The sequence below is a fragment of the Bradysia coprophila genome, unplaced genomic scaffold (assembly GCF_014529535.1).
Source record: "Bradysia coprophila strain Holo2 unplaced genomic scaffold, BU_Bcop_v1 contig_350, whole genome shotgun sequence".
NCBI classification, from domain to species: Eukaryota; Metazoa; Arthropoda; class Insecta; order Diptera; family Sciaridae; genus Bradysia; species Bradysia coprophila.
In genome coordinates, this window is record NW_023503608.1 from 4,890,818 (window position 1) to 4,914,296 (window position 23,479).

Consider the following 23,479-nt stretch of genomic DNA (forward strand, 5'->3'; position numbering starts at 1 on the left):
TTGGGTTACAGGAAGTTTTGACAAACGAACCGATTTTCTACGCTAGACGAATAGACTCGGTTAAATGATTTATAAATTTAGAAGTGACCAAACCAAGAAATGTTTACGTTGTCATTTCAGCCATACTTGTATTGTGCTACTATAAAACGAGATCATTCCATTTGAAAAGAATAAAAATTGAAGAATTGTCACTAAGCGAAACCGTTCCCATTTTAAATTAATATGATACGCAATTCCAAGCACCAATCATAACAACCAACCACGTAACTATTGCATACCGTATTATAGCGCGGTTACCCACCTTCATGATGTAATTCAAATGAACGGTTAATAACAAAATCTAAGTTGCTGGTCGTTGTAAATTCGTCTAATACAGAACGAACAAGTCGAAACTGTAATTGTGTCTCTCCTCTCCTGCGTCTCTTCGCTGTAGTATACACATATTGCAAATGTAACATTAATTTTAAAGCGAAAAAAAAAATGTTGCAAAACGAAGCATGAACAGTAGAAGGAGACGAGGAAAAATCCTAGAGAAAACTAAAAAAAAATATTTTGCTACTACTACAACCGATTTTGTTTATATCAATGATACTCTGTAATTATTCTACACGTAAATTTTTGTACATAATATACATAAGCAAAGCGGTTCCGTTTTCAATAACATTCAAGAAATTCTTTCGACGAGAAAAAAAAATCATTGAAATCACTCAATCTTCGTTTGGTAACCAACTGGTAAAACCAATACAGCGAAAAGCAACAAATTTCGTTACATGATGGTGAACGGAACGGTATATTTTTCTATGCGTGAAATTCTCTTCTTTTTTGTTGAATGTACCTACCAGATTTCGTACCGAATGATCATATTTGGTTGATATGTTGTTAGCATAGATTCCTATATGTGTATGCGTTACGTACACTCGTCTCCTCCAAACTGTGGTATATTACAGAATAACGCACCGAATTGTGTAGAGATTTTACTAAACCGAATCGTCTTCATATAACCGCTGTCACGAGGGATACCCATTGACGAATATTTCTAATCAATTGTATACATTACTCGTAAAATTGACATGGTTTTTTCTGTAGAAATCCTGTAGCTTAATTTTTTGCATCAACAGATTGCTCATTTTCTTCGTTATTCTCCAATACATTAACATGCTGACTGTATGTCTGATGGCTGTGTGAAGTTTGTTTATTTTCACTAAGATGTAATAGCTATTTTCTGTCTATTGTGTACCCCATACTCGTTGTTTAATACGGAGATATCGTAGCATTTTTGCGATAAATAAAATAAATAAGCAACAAGAACCATGTTATATATGTGAAGTTCGTAGCCTCTGTTGCCATATATACCATATATTCAATATTGATGTTATAGTATACCTGAGAGTGTTGTTTTCTGGAAAGAATTCTGATATTTCCGAAAGATATTAAAACATGTGTACTGTAAACTGATCGGTAAGAAAAAGAGTATTTTTTGTAGAAAATTTTCTGAAAAACCAGTTTCGTCTTCCACTCTTCCACTCTATTACATTTTATTATTGTATATTTATGCATACCAACAAAACGTTAACTCGGAACGGCTAGCATTATATCTCTCTGACTATATTAAAACATAAAATTCAACCGAATGTATTAATTTTGCTGGCTGGATTACATTATTATGATCATGGTATACACACGGTACGGTGGTGTATACGGTATATATATAAAAATTAGTTATTTAAATCGCAATAAATGATATTTTCGCTTCAAGACAAGAAGAAACGAGTAGAAAATTGACAATAAATCTGCAATGTATGTATACAACAAAAGAAGATTTTTTTTATCCCTTTTCTCATGCAGCCAGCAACTGTATTTGAACAAATGTTCTACCGTAGAAAATTTTCATTGTAAAAATGCACTGCGTCAAGGGTATCGAAAAACATTATTTTTTTTTCGTTCGTTGTTGTCGGTACACATACTAAACAGTTTGTTCAACCAATGCAGGTTATATGCAGGTATAAATTAAAATGTATTATTGGGATCAAGTTACTTGTGTAATATCAAAATTGTTGTTCAACTATGTGTTCTCCAATATATTAAACGAATGTTTGTATGGGTGAAGAAGAAGCTTTGGAAACTTGGTATTAAACCAAAAAAAATGAACTAAAGTTGTCGTACAGTTTTTTTTTCCGTAAATATTTCTTCAAATTCATTATGAACGAATTATATTTTCATTTTTCATGAATACCATCAAAGATATATTTCACTCGTGTAGGTATCATGCATGTGAATTGGTGTGTTACGTTTTTAAACAAATTTTTATGTGATTTGTTTGAAACAGTTAAGTTGTTTTCATTTTACCATTACGTGCGAAGGCAGTTCAGGTATTATATACATATTGATAAATGTTGAAATTTAGTCAAGTAGAAGAGAAAAAAATATTTGGCGCGCGGTTTTTGTTATGTTTGGCTACTTATGGAATTGGTATATACAACCAATGTGTATATAGATTTCGGTTGTACAAACACCAAGAAAGCAATTTTACTCTGTAGCTGACTTATTTATTCTAGATCGCAAGCGAAGAAAAAGCGCTACCTTGACTTCTTTAACGATTCACTCGTATTCGAATATTTCATTAACTAAACAAACTAGCGCGTAGATTGTTGGCTGTAATTGATAAATCCCGCTTGAGAATAAACGTTTCTCTAAAAATGTATATTGTTCTCCATTTTGCTTGTTGTGTCATTTCTATTGTTTACTGGGATGGTCTTACTTGGCCCTTATGATGACAAAATAGATATTCTTATCAGACTCTTTAGATAACTTTGGAAAGTTGGGATCTTTACTCGATTTCTGAAGTGAGGATAAGTCCCATTGTGCTACGCGAAAAACGTACTTTTCAAGCAAACATTCCGAAAACACTTTCGTTTTTCTACTGTACTGAAATGATTAATTTTCCAGAACCTAAAGGCCACTCTGGTGGTATATTGGATGTTGTACTAGCAATCCACTGTCTCTCGTTTGATTTTCCCGCCAGACATTACTTAAGATTGTATTTCATGTGAAAATTAAATTTCGATTCACTTTCACATTTAGATTCGCTAAAAAATGTACTCATCATTAAAGGACAACCGGTTACGAAGTATCATCGAGCTTTCACTCTAACGATTATAAATGATAATTTTTGAAGATGATTAGAGTCCTTAAAATGGTTCGTAGCCATTGTTGACAGAAGAACTGTAATAAAGAACTGATGAAGATATCAAGCCGCTATAAAGTTATGAACCTGTTGTTTGCGTACAAGTGGCTACATAAGAACCATAATTTGGTTGAATGTGAAGCGGATTTGGTTGAATGTGAAGCCGTTTTTGAGTTAGCCTTAGCCAATTTTCATATTTTTTTTCTTTTTTGAAGGTCATTAATAAGCAGAGTTTGATATAATTGCGTTTTAAGAAAAAATGGTCAAATATGTGAGGGCTTTGTCACTATAATTACGAAGCATAAGTTCATTTCCATGTCAAATGATAATATTTTGCTGTTATTAGTTCCATAACAAATGTGAAATATTCGATATAAAAACAAGGACAATCTAATGCACAGATAGCTAGTATGAACTTGAATTTACTCGATCAATGTTTAATTCACAGTATTAAATGAAATTCTATTAACATGAAATATCGTCGTCAAATTTTGCCTATTTTATATACTACGAAATAAGACAGAAAAAATTATCTTCGGAATAAATAATGAGTTACAACAACAAACGTTACAGCATCGTAAACATGCTTGAAAACAACCTTCCATACGACAAAAAAAAATCAAAAACGAAAACTTAAACGCAATACAATGCTGATGTTTGTATGTGATAAATTGCTCTGTAATTATTATAAAACATTTTATAAACAAACTGGCTATTTAAATATAAATAATTTTCTGCGTACAGCAATAATCATGTATATTCACCACACAAACGATAAACGAATATTTTCTTAAATATATTTTTTTTTAATTCAATTTTATCGGCAAGTAGTAGTGTGTTGGTGATATGGTTTTGAAACTGATGGAGGTCTGAAATAAAAACTGTCATCGTGTTTAATTAGACACATAGCTGAGTAAAACTATACTATATACGTGTGTGCTGTGCATACAATATATGTTTCGATTTATAGTGATTGTATGATTGTATTGTTCAATATATTCGTAACACACATCCATATAAATGCGAAAAAAGTAATGAACGAAAATCTGGCAACAATTCAAAATCCCACTAAAAAATGTTGAGAAATGTTGCTTGAAGCGAATAATGATTGAAATATCTATATAAAGAGTATAGTAAACATCATAAAAAATTATTAAATTAAAATTGTTTAGCTTGGGATCTCTAATATAATATGTAGGTTCTTTGATACGAATATTTAACGATTAATACGTTCGTTTCTTCATGTAAATTAATAACATTCTGCTTAGCAAATTGGAAAATATGCAAATTCCGATTCGAATTTACAATTATTGTCGGGTTCATTTGTAGCGAGAAAATGTAAACGACAATATATTTCGCTCTGACAGAGCGCCGGCAATAACAGTTGACATTGGATAGATAATGAATATAATACAAAGTTTCACATTTATTTTGATTTTTTCCCTTATCTAATCTATTAAATAATGGCCATTTAATGAAAGTAATAACTTCTTCATTTATTTTCGATTTTGATTTTTTTTTGTTTAGTCCATTTTTTTATCAGAACTTAATTTTGTCGATGTATTGCGACTAGCTCTAGACATTCGGTTCGTGAGTTTATAATTTCGATTCAGTTTCACATGCAGGTATTATATCGAGGAAAATATATTGTTTTCTAGTGCGTGTTAATAGAAGTGTAATTACATTCGGTGAATTGAATGCGCAAGGACTGAGGCATGCGCATTTTATATATCAATTTTTTGTCGGAGAATTATATTTTGTCAAGATGCATCTCAATCGTGATTTTGTGTTAGTCTCACTGCTATTGTGTATGTCTTGATGTTTGAGCAGTTTTGAGAGTCATTTTAATATAAATTCAATGATGTGGTAGGCGTGCAAAGAAAAAAATTAAATAGCAATCGGTTGAACCGTTACGGTTCTACGTGTTGATGTGTATGCATCGAAAAGTTGCTATGTTCGTTCGCAGCGAAAATACGTTCTCAGGCTATTTCGGAATTAGTATATGATTACAGGTGTGACAACAACCGGAAAGCCTCCACTTGATGTAATGCAAGTCTTCGGCGGATCGCAAAAAATACGGAATCCAACTTTCGGGTGCAGCGTTCGATCTGTACCACTTTTATAGAATTAATGGAATGTGGTGAACATTCATGTTATATGTTGGAAGAGTATTTCAACACTGCAAAATGTTTATTGAAATCGTTAGTGCTTCGATTAAAGTGAACTTGCGCTGCACTCAAATTCACCCGAAACCTGGGTTTAATGTGTTTTTACGGATTTACATTACCTTCAGCAGTTTAAAATGCTTTGGTATATCCGGAATTCCGTTGAAGACATACTTCGAAATTATCCTACGGATTTTCTTTTAAGCCAATAGATTGTGGTTTTGAGCACTATTTCAGAGAACTCTCAATGATTGACGCTGTCGGCAAGTCGGTCACTTCTGTCACTTCACCGAACAATATTTTCATGGACAATTAGATCGAAAATTTAATTTACTAACAAATGATTTTTAAATTTCGTATCTCAAAAGACCGACTCGAAGGCAGTGCCATAGCTGATTTTTGCGGTACTGACGATTTCCACAATCTATCTTTGTAGATCTATGTAGCCGCTGCATACAATCGAATTCACGATTAGGCTACCAACAATATGTTTTTGACGGCTTCACAGCACCTACAGTTAGCACATCTGGTACTTCTGCTCTTTATCGAATTTTCTGATCTTTAGTACAAAATCTTTTACTTCATTTCTTATGACACTTTATTTAGATAAAGTAAGACTAGTCAGACAGGATTACTTATTTTGGTCACCGTTGTTAATGACAAATGACTAGAGGTGTGTCTGAAAGGTACTTTCTGCTTTTAATTGGTTATTTTCATTTTTTCCCTTACGTTGACCGACCTAAAAAGTCTTCAAATCCAAGTACTAGCTTATTATTTTCAGTGTGGTAATAAGTACGTCCAACAGGTGTTTCGATTTAAAATTTGAAAACCGAATTTAAATTGCATTTTCACTAAATTAATATCATTTACTCAATTTACAATCCGTTTCAACTGTTTGAATTCAATTAAATGTAATTGCAATTCAATTGACATTTTCAAACATTCAACTGTTTTGTTTTATACGGATTTTATATTTAATTTCCACTGTCATAATGTGTAGCTGCTACACGGAAGAGAGCCGCGGCTCAATGTTAATACCCTTTTCAGTTAATGGTATTATTTATAATGTGAATATATAAATGCAGTGATGATGTTCGAACAATACAGTCACACTGCAATTTCAAAATGAATTCATTCATTCAGTTTGATGACTTAATCTGCCGGGACATTGCATTATATAACAGTTTCATGGAGTATGTATATAATACCATTATATGCAAATGCGATTTTATTCGTACAATAATCACCGGTCAACAGAATATAATCCAGTTAAAAGCACTCATCGCATAACCACTTCATTTGTTCCGATTGTACTAATTATTTTTGTTTATCTCATCCGATGCTTCAAACAAAGCATTTTTTTTCGTAACACTCTAGATGTGCTTATTATATAGTCAACAGTCAGACTGACAAAATATGATGTAATGCTAGTTTGAGTTTTGGACTATATGGTTGGTTATCTTAATCTCACAGGTTTCGATGCATAGGGTGCATAGGATTCTTATACTCACATAAGATTTTAAATTATATCCGTAGTATTGTGATAGAAAAACTCGTTTCGAGTTGTCAGCACTTCATTATTTTTGCGGTCTAATTTCCTGTGAATAACTCTGGTAAATATCCATGAAATGTCATAGAAGTGAAGTTGGTTCACAAAAAATAAAGCGTTGACATTTGTAATTTTATGACGAAATGTACTGGGAATGTAAGGAACTATACAAAAATCTATTATATTTGAGCTTTAGTTTACAAGCAGCATTTCCCTGTAGACCAAAATGTCTTTACCAATATAAACGACTATACGGCACAATTCACTAACATTCTACGTATGGGAACAATGACAATACTGATGGGTTGCTAGTCTATCAATTTTCCTTTATTTTTCCTGTTTTTATTTTCGTAAAGTCTCAACTGTCAATTAACACGACCCACGGGTAAGGATAGTGTACATTTCAACTCTGATTGTTTCCTATTCGTTACAAGCTCGCTGGCAAAGAATTTTGTCATTTCCAATGCAGACGAGATCTTTGCACAACACCTTACAAATGTTTCACAGACTCACCTACTGCCATGTTAAGAGCATCCTCAAAGTCTCTTTCGGTAAAAATTTGACAGATGACTGAAACATTTGTTTTGCGTTCCAACGGTATAAAAAAGAAAAATGAAACTGTACGTTGAGGATGCTCTAAGCCGATAAATACAAGGCTTTGCATTGTTTGTGTGGTTTGGAGAGCTTTCGGGCTTTAAGTTTCTTTTGAATTCCATTGAAAAAGTAGAATATATCAGTGGAGTACAAAATAGGCTCAAAGCTCTCGAAAGTTCTTAAAAGAGAAAAAGTCAATATGGGGATTTGGCTTAATACGGCAGCCTAATCTTTCAATGTCGTTAATTTTTTTTAGAAACTTCCCAAACGAATAATTGAAAAATCTGATCTTTCATGATCTTTCTACTCATGCTACCATTGAACTTCAATGATAATTTGATTTAGTTGGAAAACCTGCGATGTGATCACTAAATTTCGGTAACGTAATTCGATACCAACTCCTCAAAAACTATACTCTGCTCCTCGTCTCATTGCGTGTTGTGTTAATTAAATAAAAATAAAAATTGAGTTATTTATTAATGTAACACAAAACCTTTCAACTAATATCAACGATTATAATCAGTAATGTAAATCAATCAATGGAAACTGAAACATTTTATTGATTAAACGACCGAACCAAAAATAGTGTAACTCAATTTCAGTGCTAAAAATACTATCATAATACCTCGGCGCTCGTTTTGTTTCGATTTAAATATAATTGTCATGGACATAAAGCGTATAATATTAGAGTGTCAAGTTTGTGTATACACATTTCGTACAAGATAAGGCCGATGTTGTTATCTAATTTTTAGCCACTGGATAAAATGTTTTCCACTTTCGTTTTACAAGATAATTTTTGTTGTGACGTCGTCGAAATAACTTCTGATTACAGATTTATTTCACAGCTTCAGTTCGATTACCCCAACATTCTACAGTCGACTTTCTCTGTCCCAGTTATGAAATATGAAATTAGTTCAAGAAAAAAAAAGAGTTTCTGTTCTATGAATGGATAATACACAAAAAAAAAGTTGAAGAAGAAAAATCCGCACCGAAAGATTTACTTGATAGGAATTTATATGAAGTTATTTATGGTCTTTTGATTTCAATTCTAAACCATTCCATCTCGTTTACAAAAACCATTTGCCCCATTGAAAAATATCTCAAACTATGATATATATCAATGTAATGGTGTGTGGTATATGTTTTGTAACCGTATTTCAGTGTTGCTTGCCGTTTTGTTTGTTATCTCTTATGTGGGGCCTTTGTATACACATGTATTGTAACATCAACTGTGTGGTAGATTTCTCTCTTTTAGTTTATTATATGAAAATGTTTTTTTTTGTTTTATTTTTACTATAAGTTTTTGTTCACACGCTTGGTAAGATATTTTTCCATGCCCGTAATGTAAGTTCGTAAGTTGCGGTCGTTAACATTTGGTTTGTGTAACAATTTTTTTTACATTTAACTCGTCTTCATCTTGAGAAAAGGAAAAAAATGAATATTTTTGCTTGTTGATATACTTTATACAATAATCGCAACACAGTGCGGTTGAAACATTCTCTAATATTTGTACATTCACCACGAACTGCTGATTATACAAATGCGGTTGAAAAATTGTTTGTTTTTTTCGGTTTTCAGATTAGATATGTAGATTTAAGCAAATAATGTCGATACGACAAAACCGTGCATTTTCCTTCTTGATTTTTATCAATTCCTTTCAATAATCAGTTCGATTGCAAGCAATTCATTTAATGGAAGCTAATTAACCTCTCTATATCTATCGAAAACTGTTGCACCATCGTTTCTGGTAGTAAATATATTATTATTCATAAAACAATTTGGTTTTGATGGTTCAGTAAACGATTGATTATGATCTAATCGACCAAGCACTCTGTGTAGTGTATAAGTAATACCCAAACCGAACTATAAATTTTGCTTAACAACTGAAACCGTTAATAAGCCGTGGCACATTAAATTTTTACGATGTTGTTAAATATTGCTGGTGTTATGGCTGAAAAGTGGCCACAAGTTGCATCATATTTTCAGCATAAAACAATTTAAATACAAATTGATTGATTTTTTAGTATACATTTTTGTAGATGTGATGCCAATTGAAATGCTAGATTCACGTATGCTTTCTTATAGAAATTACGCTGCAAAGAGGAGAGACCAAGTGTAATAAAGAGCAGAATTAATATGTTAAATTGCCTGATGGTTACATTGTGTAGTTGATAAGGACCTCTTTTGAGAGAACGTTTACAACGAAAAAACCGTTCGGCTATCCTTCTGAACTCTTTTATTTTACCCAATAAATGTTGCAGAATCAAAATTTTCAATGATTCTACACTATTTAGTTTAAAAAAAAAATAAAGTTTTTTGGTTGTAAATGTTCTCTCAAAAGTGGGCCTTATCAACTGCACTGACAGTGATAGGAGTCATTAGATACAACCGACGTTACAACTTTAGTTCCACTTTTCCTGCACTCAGCAAACATATTCCAAAATATCTTATTTGTGGAACTAAAACAAGGAAAACGCAATGGGAGGATGTCGGGATGATAGTTCCACTTTTTTTTAATTTCAGGAAAAAAGTGGGACTACAAAAGTCGAACTATTGTAACGTCGGTTTAGATACCAAGCATAACATCATTTTGTCACACAGCGAGTTCTTTCTGCTAGTACCTATTCTTATTCAAGAAAAACGTTGATATCTGAACGTAATCACTTCATTGACGCAAAAACGACAACTCAAATAACAAGAAAACAGATTGAATGTAACTCGGAAATAATTTTTTTTTATCAATAGATTCCAATTTAAAGGTAACGTAGATACGGGTAACGAAGTAGCATTTTAGATGCTTCCCATAAATACACGATCGGAAAAACAAAATCATTTCAATATTAAGCGTGCGCTTTACTTTCTTTGCTTTTTCCAACATTTACTCGCATTTGTGTATACTTACACTCATACAACCACATCCATATTTACGAACTAAAAAAAAATCTTATTTACCACGTGCGTGCAGCCATGAATGTGTATTGTGTATAAATATCAAGTGTAACATGAAACGATGTGTTTATTATTTCTATCAACAGTTGATATATTTTTTCTCTTCTCTCAATTATTATTATCACTATTTTATTGAATGTTTCACTCACACTGTCACAGTTTCGCTTATATTTCGTTCATGGGTAAGTTCATCTGATGGTAGTGGTTGTTCGTAGTTTACATGTGTAAATTTAAAAATTTGGAATATTTTCTTCACTTGAAATGTGAAGAAAAGAATGATTATATACCTTCGTTGTAGGCATTCCATTTTTTTTCTTCTTTAAAATCATGAGTATAATCTCCTTGTCTGGTTCAACACACACACTTTTTTATTCAAGCTGTGTGACCAAACAAAGCTGTTTAAAAAAACATTTAAAGTTATTTATATATACACGGATTGCATACACACCATATAACATATAATAAGAGTGTCGACAAGGTTAGCATAACCTTTTTCGAAATTGTTTTGCTCTGTACAGCGTTACATCGGTGTGTAAACATTATTGCATTATTTGCGAATGAGGGTTAAACAGTTTAATACGAAGCTAGCTCGGAGCCTTTTTCATGAATACAATCGAATGTAATCCATTTAAGAGAAACACTAGATTTTTCGGCTAAGAGCATAACCTGTTTTCGTGCTGTGTGTGCATTTGCAATCGCTTTCTTTTAGATATTTTTCGAATCATTTCGTTCTTTTATCAAGTGTAGGTATTTTAGGAGAAACTTACGTTGCACAACTTCTAAAAAAAAATGCCTTTGTAATACAGAGCCTATTTTTGGAAAATTAATTTTTCCCAAATTTCCTAAATTTTCTTACCTAAATTTTAGGAAATTTTGAAATTTGCCTTGGGGGGTCAAAATATATATGCAAAAATTCGATGACAAGTAACCCAAGGCAAGTTATAATTTAACTGGTCTTCGGTTTTCTCGCGCTGAACATAACAGTCTATGGTAAAAACATTACAACAATAGTCGTCAAATTCTAGTGCGTCAATCAAAATTTGTAGCAAGGATTCGTACAAAGTTATTAAAGTTGTGATTCGGGTAACTAATCCATACTGGCACGATACTATTAGAATATATTTATAACACAGACCACCTAGAACCCACCAATAACCGGCATTTCCATTTACCATTACAGACCGACCTTTGCGGCATCAAATGGCGTAAGTTGGTACTCGGCGAACGGCCAAACGCATCTAGTGATCCATTAGATGATCCGGTGCTACGCTCTTATTCACGATGCTTAGCCGTCGATATTTTATGTGTTTGGCGACGGGTGGCCGCACCAAAACCGGAACCAGATCAACCTGGAAATTTATTCGAATTAAGTCTAAGTGGCACTGGCAGTGTCGTTCATCCACCATTATCACTAACAGCTGCTAAAGAACTGTGGATATTTTGGTATGGTGAAGAACCAGATTTAACTGATTTACTTGCACCTGAACTTCTGAAATCATCGGGTAAGTTTTAGTTGTAAATTTATTAAAATGTTATGAATGAATGAACGTGCACATGACACTGCAAATCAGGTTTTTTTTCGTCAAGTTTACAGTAATTAATTTCAAGAAGCGGAAGGTGTTTTTTCATTTAGCTTTTTTTCCATGTTGTGACCTATTATAAAAGGCCATAAAAACGTTACCGTAACTCGGGAAATGTTAAGATTAATTTTATTTCTGGCTCATAAATAATCATGTAGCACTTTATGAATGTGGTAGTCTGAGCAACCTGTTGCATTGTTTTTTTTTCTTCTTCGTTTATTTCATATAGAAATGGTTCGGATGAGAACTGACGTTGATGTGTAATCTGAATACTTTGAATGGTCGAATGATTGAAAGATTGCAAAAAGTGAAAGTCTACCCAATGTATACATGATCGAATGGTAGGTCAAATTATGTATGAATTTTTGTCCAGTTAGGTTGCAACAGTTGTTCGATAAATAATTCAGTTTTTACAGCCGATTTTCAGATTAACTTCTAAATTATTGAATTTATGTAAATTCGATGATTTCGAAGCACTCATGAAAATGAAACAAACGACAAAGACATTACTTAGACAGACGTTAAAGGGTCGTTAAATTTTACAGCCATCGTAAATAGACGAAATGGGTATAATGTAAACGGATAACAGTTTACATCAAATAAATCAGTGTTACAATTATAAGACGTAAAGCAGTATGTCAAGATTTGGTGATAAAATGTTGGTTCTAAGTCTCAGAATGTAATTGGAATTGTATTCAAATGCAAATCATTCTTGCTGTGCAGGCTCGTCTATTTGGAAGTTTTACGGTAGAAGAATACCTTGGTATAATGATAATGGCTGAAATCGGAATAGCGAAATAGCGACAAGTATTCTGACTGATGTACACGTACTTGAAATAAAATATTTCGTGATTGTAATGTTCCGCTATATCAACAGACATTTGTAGTCTTCTTTATAAAAATAACCTTTTTCCAGTTACAGTCTCTTTCGTAACTTAGAATTACAACGTAGAATTTCCAGCACTACATCATCGTGCGTTTCATATGTAACAGTGTCGAATCATAAAAAATTGTCACATTTTGCATGAAGTCGCTATGACTTGTCGCATCATCACAAACTCCACACAACCGTAAATAATAAATAAACGGCCGCAACACTCACTTTAAAAGCCAGTGCGATTTTCTTTCAAAAGTGCTTAAACCTGGCAAATTACATCTGTGTAATAACATATGCTTAGCCTCCTGCATACAAAAACCATAACGAACGAATTAGGCAAACTTAACCCCTTTATAATGGTTCGGTAAAACGACGTGTTTATACGCACGTACCATAACATTATACCAGAATTTAGTGATGTTGTTATATATTTGTGTGTCTCGTTCGTTTATGCCGTACACATTATGTCTTTTTATGGTTATTTAACATATAGGTATTCGTTCTACATTTCATTGCCTCGCATAACGACTGTTTTAATTATTAAACGACTTTTATTTTCCGACATGCTACCCATTTCGTTGACAGACACTCAAAATAAGCACACCAATTATGTATGTATGCTGTGTGTGAAACAAAAATATTTCAACTAATTTCTCAAAGTGCAATATTGTTGTGTTGCGATACACATGATGAGTTCAGTGTTAATTTCTCGAGTGCTTTCAAGGGGCGCACTTCAAGTCAAGTCAAGTCAAGTCAAGTCAGTGCTTTCAAGGGGCGCACTTCTGTTTATTTCTCTTTGTATATATACAAATTCAAAAACGAAATCGGAAATGTGTATTTAAGAGAACGAAACCATTTAGCAATGCATTTTCAAATAACTTCTCGAATCGATTCCCTCATATCGAAAGAAAGAATATCACCCGAAGACGCACATGGGCTAAACAAACACATTGAAACTTTCTATGTGGATTATAATTCACTTGAAACCACAGGGTGTAACTTAGAGCAATTTTTATTGTCGCTGCCTTAGAACATTTTTGATTTTTGTACCAGCCCTGTTGAATGTCGTTCAAGAACATCGTCTTTTAATTTTCTGATTGTTATAGTTTTCGGCAACAACGGATTTTCTGTTATAGTAACTTTTAATTGTCTTCGGCAATTGCCTAAAATCGATGGTATTTTACGACAATTTTCTTGGTAAAGTGGTATTGAAACCTAAACTTGAAACCCTAAACTTGGGTAACAAATTCAAAGTAAAATTTTCATCCGTTGAAATTATATGTGTGGGTTGGATTCAATGGTTGCGCTTCTGTTCATGGTTTCTATAGAAAATTTCAAAAATTCATTTCTTTTACGTATAATATTTTGTTGGTTGTAGATCTTCACTGAAAAATCTAATCGTATACGAAATGTTGTTGAATCGAAACCGTCGTCTATGTACACATGGGAGACTTTTACTGTAAATAAAGTCGATAGAAAGTTTATCCATTCTGTATGCCGTATGATACAAAATGAACATGGACTTACGTAGTATATTATAATCGCATACCTCTTTTCAATGTTGAACAACAGTACGACAATCATTATTACCCACATGTATACATACAGAAAATACATAAATTGGGTGGTTTTATATACACGTTTTTGCTTCTTTTGCTTTGCTATTTTCAGCAATGTTACCATACATGATGGTTATGGATCAATATTGTAACCGACCACCATTGTATTGATTTATTTTCTGTTTTATACACTTACATCTGTATTATCGCTACTTTATAGAATGCGAACGACCATAGACGGGATTGTATCAATAACTGTTTCGAATATAATTATTTAAATTAAGTTACATTTTAACTCGGTTGTTTCACATGTCGGTCAACTAATTCATTATCGAATTGGATGTAAACAACGTAATATAGACAGTGCTGGGACAGTCAATAAATTCAGTGGCATTCGAAAAAAAAATTTGGTTTAGCTTAACCGTTCACTTTCTTTCGACACATTTTCTTATCGATCTACCAATTTATATTTGAAAATGGACAATTAATTCGGCTGTAAGAGTCAGTCAAGTTGTGGGAAAAGTATATACCAATACCAAGACAAAGCAAGTAGGTAAACACATCTTCAAGTGAGTCGTATTCGTATTCGTCCTTTGTTATTTGTTATCTTTAAAGTCGAATTGGAATGTAATGGATAGCTAAATTGGACCAATGTCATCTAGTAACCTACTTTTCCGATATTTTTGGTGTCTGTTGTCTAGAGATATATCTTACGGAAAAAATATGAAGTTTGAGAGGGAAAGTTTTTGTCTCGAAATAATTGTAAGTCGTCAATAAATTGCGACTAAAACAACCTACACCACACGGCCTATGTCTGGGAATTATAAAACAACAGCATAAAAAATCGAACAAATAAATCTTTCCCTACATGGGTACTATACGCCGCGCCGGTATATTCATTACTAATTCAACCGATACGTATAGACGTTTATTAATTGCTTTACCCTAAAATTCGTGGGCTGACCATGTGTGTCCAATATACATAAAATTCCATTAATCTGTTTTTATGTCACTATACATATACGTGACATCTATATATAGGCGTCCCGGCATCAAGAAAAAAAAACAATTCTGAAATTTATAGTTGATCTACCTGGAATCAATACCTTCAATCAGACGCAATTGCTGATTTTGAATGGAAAATTACGGAAAAATTAGACAATACGACGTGTGTATACTCATTCGGTGCAGCGAAAAACGTTTACATATTCATAAAGTTCTATGGCGCAATCACATTATTGTATTTCAAAACACCACTGTTCATACCACCACTATGCAAACATATTTTGTTTCTTCCTTTTACTACCGTTTCGATGATGGCAACGAAAATTTCTAACCAACACAATTAATTGTGGTATAGCCTGTGTCTGAATGTTGTGGTGATGATTGACTGACTGTAATTACTCAATTGCGACATAAAATAAGGTCAAATGGAATGGTATAAAGTCATAGATTTAATCAATTTATTCATTCATGATTTTTAACCTCATTTACCGTGCGATTTTTTCCACACACACAAAAAAAATAAGTAACGAAGCAACGAAAACTATACTGTGCAAAAGAATATGATCGAATTCTCAATCAACCGTGCTTATGTTGTTAAACGGATAGTTATGGAAGAGTCTTGTTTTAAAACTAGCAGTTTTAACGTAAAATCTATAAGTTAAACCGAACCTATGCGCAAGGTGGTTGACCGTTAAATCGTTTCATGAAGCCATGATCGTGGTGGTGTGTAAGTCGAACATTTATTTTGTTTGTCGTTTTATTATTTTGATTTTCCATTTTTTTTTTCTGTTTATATCATTGATATGCATAGTAAAACTTCAACAAAGCGACGTAATTTACACAACAAAAATCAAATTAAAAGTTCACAATGAATTGGCAACTTTTTTTTTCTTCTTCTGTAGTGTACACTATCAGTACTGTACGTTCGAATACATACACCATGTACGCATCATTTCGAAATAAAAAGTTATGTTTCGCTCGGATTCTTCAGTTATACATACACACATTAGAAATTAATTACCTTTTCCCATACGACCATAAAGATTTCTTGTTGTGTTGATGGATGGTTTTTTTAATGCCAGATTTAGGTCAATGGCATCTAGCAATTTCAACCATAAAAAAAATTGTGCGAAAACGCATGTACTCTAGAGCTTAAAAGCATAAAAATGCCAAATAACGACATTGAACGCTTGAGGTATATCGACACATTTTGATTTGAATGTTCAATAATTGTTATCGAGTCTGAGTATGAGTCATTCACGGGAAAAGTTGTCGACATTCTTTAATTTTGTTAAATCGCAAACCTAGCAAGCTGTGACTCAACATAAGCTTAATCTCATTTTATGTTGATTAACTTGAAAATTTTAAGAGAAGTGACTATTTATCAAGAAGCTAATTCATCACAGAAGTTAATTCATCACTAAAGCGACTCAAGCTCAGAAATGATTAAAATGACTTGCCGTGACACATCGACTTGTTTACAATTTTATCTCTATCTACTCCTGATGTTAGTCATCATTTTGCATACAATTTTCATATTAAATGTTCAGTTTTTCCCTTCCGGAGGTGGAAACGTTTGAAGCCCAGACAACATAAAACAGGAAATTATTCTCAGACTTGAGTTAAAATTTTCGAATTAGATACTCAGGCTGAGCTACTTGGATATTGTACGTAAAGTTAATCGAAGATCTTCAAAAGGATTATTAGATTCTTAGAAAGTACTCCGTGTGAGAGCCGTGAGAGCAAGCTGTCAAGAAAACAAAGCAAAACTGAAAATAGTACATTACTATACAAGTGAAGTAATTTGATATCTCGTATCCAGATGAGTAAAAGTATCCGAGGGCTTCAGCCCGAGGTACTTTTACTCATCGTGATACGACATATCAAATTATTTCACGTGTAAAGTATGGCGTTTTACTTTACGAGCGAGGGAAAGGCCACATTACCTCACTAGTAAAGTAAAATTCAATTGTGTTGTATTTTTCTGGTAAAAGGAAGTCAAGCCTTAGATTAATAAATTTTGTCACAAAATTCAACAATTTCTTAAATTCAACTGTTTTCCACCCCCTTTGTTGTTTGAGGAAATCTTTGCTCATTTTGCTCACAAGAACTGTTGCCGTTATTATTGCAACGAGTCGGCAATTTAGTCCGGAATCGTAAATGGATCAATGGCTTCTTTATCGTTGTATGAACAACATTATTATAGAATAAAAACATGAATAAACATGATTCTGCGCGCAATATGCATAATATTCAACTGTTTGAGTAAACGAAACCAGTTTTATTTGAATCATTGAACATCTGGATGATTAGATACTTATATAGTCGAAAAAGAGAGCTTGCGACCAATTTAAAATGTTGTGGTTTGGGAGTGAACGAAAATCATCCCACACGAAAAGCCGGTTTATTGACAAACGAGTATACCTCATTTCATGAATTGAATGTATACCGCATATTGTGGGAATGTAGCGTAAAAGGAACGCCGACTACAGTTCTGTGAACCATCAAAAGGATCTTATTTTCCTTGACAGGCTACAATCGAATAAACGAAGTAGAAAATGACAACATTGCCAAATGAATTGAAAATTGATGGCAATTTCCACTCCATAAATGATATCACCACTACAAATGTAAATGTTGTAATGGAAAACCAGCGCGCGCCACCTATTAGCGCAATAGAGCTTGAAATGAATCACACAATTTTATAATAAGAATACACAACAGAAGAGTGTACCAATTTGGTATGTTTATTGTGACTACAAAATGTTTGTTGTACACAAAAATACAATCAAAGTTTTGTTGTTGTTTTCTTTTGTAAACACGATGACTTTCCCAAGAATATACTATGGCACACATCGTTCCAGTCATTCTGTATATAGATTCAGTCACACTACTACCACATCAACGAGAAGAAAACATTTCGAAACCAGAAAAAAAAATGTGGGTGTGTTTGTATGTGAATGTATGACATGCCCTTTTCCAATGTATTCCACCAGATTAATTCAAATTTTTATCGTTTACTTGTTTCTGTGTTTGTGTGTCTGACTGTTTGGCTGTGTTAAATTTGCATGTGTTGGATCCGAGAAAGAAAAAAAAAAAAAATAAATAAACGTCGCCGAAGGTCGATTCAGTTTGAACAGTTTGAACAGCATGGGCTACGTCACGCGACATTCCACCAATCAGATTAACAATGTTTGCGTCATCGAATAAAAGTGACGTCACAGCCAGCGCATGGTACAAAGTGAATGGAAATGTTTCGGTGTTGAATTGATGCGACAACAACGACGATGATAATAATAGGTGGCGGATAGATTAGTTGTGTTGAATTTTTGTATTGATATTTGATTGAATCGTTTATTCTGGTTGAAATTAAAATGTTTGAATGGAGTGTCGAACATAAGGGGGTGGTCACTTGGAATATTGTATTGTGTGGCGTTTCGGGACAGATTTTATATGTTGTGAAAAAAGCTTCTCTCCAATGTCGATCTAATTGAATTAATTTTTATAGAAATTCAATTCTCGTCAACACGACTTCTGGTTATAAATAACTTTTTGTTGTCGTTTGGCAATTGCCTAAAATCGATTGATTTCTTTCAAGTAAAAATTGGACGATAGTTTTGAACTTTCATAAATAAATTAGAAATATAGGCGTACATGTGTTGGTTCAAGTAGCCTTCCTCGTTTTTATACGGACTTGTCCGCTTACATTCTATTATAGTTCATTAGTAGTCAAGGCCTTTTCGGTTACTTACATTTCTTTTCATTTACACGTTCATTATTTTTCCTTCGATTAAATGATAAAGAGAAAATTGTTGCATGTTCACTGAAATTTTACTTTTATTTGCGTTTGTAATTTTGGCACTTGAAACACATACTTTACAGATGAGAATACGCTTTCCGAGTATCTTACGTACTCATTGTCTTCGTTTTTATCTATTTTGATAATCTAAAAAATGAGGAACTGTTTGTTCAGTTTAACGTCTTTCTGTAACTTTTCCGAAAGCTTTTCATAATGTACAAAAAGTAGCAAAAACGCTCTATCCAAAAGCGGTAATATAGCAAAAAGAAAATATACAAAAAGCGCAGTCCGGGCCAGATAGACATGAATTGGCAGTCCCTTGAGAGTTCGTTGATAGGTGACTAGACTTTTACAAAAATATTTACATTGCTTGATACCTAGTCACTTAAGGAACCGTACATCAGTTCTTGTAATGTTAGACAGTTTTTCATTGAAAATTTATCAAACCCACTTATGCTAATTGTATGCAAGGAGTGCAGATCATTTTGCTGAAATTAGACTTTGTTAGGCCAATTATGAAGGTACGGTGCCACAGGTGTACCAATGGACTTCATTACCAAAAGCAATTATCTTTTCCAAAGATTTTTCATTACACAGACCAGATGCGCATCACTAATCTCATTTTATCGAGTGAAGAAGAATTCCATTAGCTCAAATTAATTTACATTAATTGAAGTCTTAATTTCTAAATGGGCCTGTTACGAAAGCCATCAACCAACCAACCTCTTTGTTTGAAGTGTACCACCGAAAAAGAAACCAAACCTACAAAGAACTTGAATTTCGTTTCGATGATTTTCTTTTTCACTTTAATCGAAAAAATGGTTTCTTATTCGGAGGTCTCCCGGGTTCAGTGTTATTTATGGGAATGAATGTGAATATATACGTGTAATATCATAAAGCAAATAAGAAAATTATTTTCGTTTTCGAGTAATGAAATTTTATTTTATTTTATTGCAGAAGGCGGACAAGGATCTTGGGAAAGTGGAATAACTTATGAATGTCGTTCTCTGCTCTTTAAAGCATTGCATAATTTAATTGAACGGTTAGTATACGCAATAAAATGATAAAATTCACAACGCGCTGTCTCGATGCAACATTTATATGCTCATAAACAATAACCGTTTTTTTTTTATTATCATTTCCGAGCAGATGTCTTCTATCAAAAGATGTCGTACGACTCGGCAGGTGGTTCGTGCAACCTTGCTCGAATCGAGAGTGCACATTTGGCAAAAGGTAATATGAAATTAATGTTTTAGCGTGGTTAACGATCTCGGTTTTAAACGCAATTAAAATCGGACAGGCGAATCGATCGCATTCGTACACTTAGACTTGGGTTCGAAATGTTTTATCGCTTGTCCTAGACTAAAATAGAAAATCTCTGTGGAAATATTGAGAAGTTCAAATATTTCCTTCGTTCAATTTCTGATAATAATTTGAGATCAATAAATCGCTGATAGGTGATCAACCTCATAACACACAGTTTCTGGGTTAATCCGTTCAAATTGAAATGTCGTTCATTCGGCACTTGCTCTTTACAATTTTTGTTGTTGTGCGTTATGTGCCTACAGCGATTTATCGATTGCTTATGATTCGTTGTTTGCTGAAATTAATTTATTTTTTTCGCCAATCAATTTCAGCTCGCATCACCTGTCCTTTTCGTTTGCATTTTTTGTGCATGGCGAAAGTACTGTCTGCGCATCAATGGATCTGCGTGTTCATCCGGCTGTTCGGCCATTAACACCCGAATACCTGGCTGAATCCGGTCAAACGAATAACAATGAAACAAAACCGAAACCGGTCATATTGGCACCATTCGGTCTGGCAGCTACACTAACCGGTCAAAGTTTCCGAGCACTCGATCCGATCACGCAAAAGGCGTTTGATGATTGGTGCTCATTTTATCCGTTGTGCAATAAGGAAAACTCAAATCTACCACCGATGGTCGAGGTGCTATCAGGTAAATCTTTACGCGTGTTTTTCTTTGTGGAATGGCTGGAATGGTGTTAATGTAAAAAATATTTTGTCTGAAGGTGGTGTTAAAATGCGCTATCCATCCAAATATGTACTAATCACCGATTTGGATGATGAAAATTATGATGTGAAAAGTGCGGTTACGCCACCGGTACCAATATCCGAGAAATCAATCAATGATCTTGGAAATGCGGTTACAATGCACACATTACCACCGCCATCAGCTAAAGTACCAGAAAGAGCCTGGCAAAACTGCATATCGAGTCCGTTGTCATTGTCGAATCCGATAAAGGAAGAAAACTGTTCCACCAGTGAAACGAATTCGTTTTGGAACTTTATTGATCCAACCCATAAGGCGACTTGTGTTTGTGCAAAGTGAGTTGTATTTTATTTGTCTACGTTCTTCTTGCGTTGTTCTATTTTTTGTTGTTTTTTTTTCCTCAATTTTTTTATTTTATTTTTTGTCTGCATGCAATAGTTTTAAGTTTGATCTTGATAAAAAAAAACCGTCCTCATGTCTTAGCCATCCCCCAGTCATGATACAATCAGCGTGTATAGCATTGTGTTGAAATTGAACTCTACGCATCATTATTTTGTGTTTGGAAAAATTGATGTTTTTTCTACGGACATTTTTCTTGTAAGAAATTTTCCAGCCAACTTTCGTGTTTGTTGTAATTGAATTTCGATCGGTATACGGGCTAAAACAATGAACTCAAAAATAATCTCTGAATTTAACCATTCTTTATTGCTACGATTAAGTCTTGCTCACTGAATTCTACAGAAAACAATGATTAGAATCTGGTAGACAATTCATAGATAATTGGCACACATTCGGTTACACACTTCGTATGCGCTAAGCCACTGTTTGAGACTAGTTCGCAATCATTTAAACACTTGTAAAAATTGCCACGTTATTGAGCAATTCTGGTGAAAACCCAGCTCATCCGTTCGCTGATTTCTGTCTTCCAGTCTTTCACGGTTAAAGTAGGAATTGGGAACCCAAGGACAATCTCGGTACCGAATAGTATTTTCTAATAGGTAGGCTGGCATCAGTGTCAACGAACCAAGGTGGCATTTAATAAAAATTCTCTAAACCAAAGTCAAAGTGCTGTTCACAAAGAATTGTCTTCTTACCTCAGCTGAAACTTTGGGAACCTTTGTCTTGAAAAACGTTGTGTTAACCTCGGGAAAAAGGTTGGAAATTTTCTCGGATGACTTGTGGCCCTCGCTACGCTCTGGTCACAAACAACATCCGTGACATGAATTTGCCAACATTTTTCTCTCGGTGGACCTATAACTATTTCATGGCCTATTGCCTAGCTCATACAGGCAGCATCCGAGTTCGATCTTGTTTAATTGAATTGCAAAACAGATGACAGTTTCATGGTGGGTTCCACTCCTCCTCCGACCATTTTGCATGGTCTAATTTAAATGATTTTTCTCATACGCTTTACAATCTGCGTTCTGCGTAGCTTTCAATGTTTTTTTTTTCGTAAAATGATTTCCTAACAAAATTACAATCACAAAACAATGGCTTTATTATCTAAAAACATACATGTCGTATTCTTAACTAAAATATATGGTTCTCATGACTGTTCGTGTAACCGATTGATCAAAATGGTTTTCATCACGCAATAATACTTTATGTTAACACACACACGATAAAACCGAAATGTTTGTTGGTAATTTTTCGATGAATGGAAGATGAGGTCGTTAGGCATACAGATGCAATTTACATTGAACGGAGAGCGAAGAAAAACAAAATAAATCGTAAACTCGTCTTCACACACGTTTTATAAATCACTTCTATCCGTAACATATATTTATCTAAAAACAAACTTACAAGTAAGATTAGCATAAGGCATATAAGACTTTTGTAGATTTAAATTTGAACAAAAAAAAAACCAAAGTAGAAAACTACTCTGAAGCATGGGCCAAATTGGCTTTCAGGTGTAGAAAACTGTGTGGCCGTACAACAGCACCCAGTATGAAACAAAATAGTAGACCTGACAAAGGTAACCGTACCAATCGTGTACCATTCCACAAGCGACAACCCCAACATAATCTGTCAACCATATTTGCGACAAATGGTAGCTCCTCTTCTGTCCACACCAATCAATCAACGAAACCAACATCAACATACATAACCAACAATCCCAGTTGTACCACTTCTCCAACCACATCAACGTCAACCAGCAACAGCATTGATTCCATTGTTGCTCCTCTGTCAACTGCCAGTCAAAGGTT

General features: G+C 33.8%; 1 protein-coding gene across 4 annotated transcripts in view; it reads left to right on the forward strand.

The window, feature by feature from the left end:
- Positions 1 to 23,479, forward strand: part of LOC119080376 (mediator of RNA polymerase II transcription subunit 13) — a 38,505-nt gene that overhangs the window by 4,058 nt on the left and 10,968 nt on the right. For 3 of the 4 annotated variants that reach the window (XM_037188679.1, XM_037188681.1, XM_037188680.1), the window contains 6 exons: positions 11,622 to 11,943; positions 20,219 to 20,303; positions 20,411 to 20,494; positions 20,899 to 21,218; positions 21,292 to 21,607; positions 23,183 to 23,476. In XM_037188679.1, coding sequence (XP_037044574.1) covers positions 11,622 to 11,943; positions 20,219 to 20,303; positions 20,411 to 20,494; positions 20,899 to 21,218; positions 21,292 to 21,607; positions 23,183 to 23,476 — 1,421 coding nt within the window. The remainder of the gene's footprint in view (positions 1 to 11,621; positions 11,944 to 20,218; positions 20,304 to 20,410; positions 20,495 to 20,898; positions 21,219 to 21,291; positions 21,608 to 23,182; positions 23,477 to 23,479) is intronic. The other variant, XM_037188682.1, reaches the window with a different exon arrangement.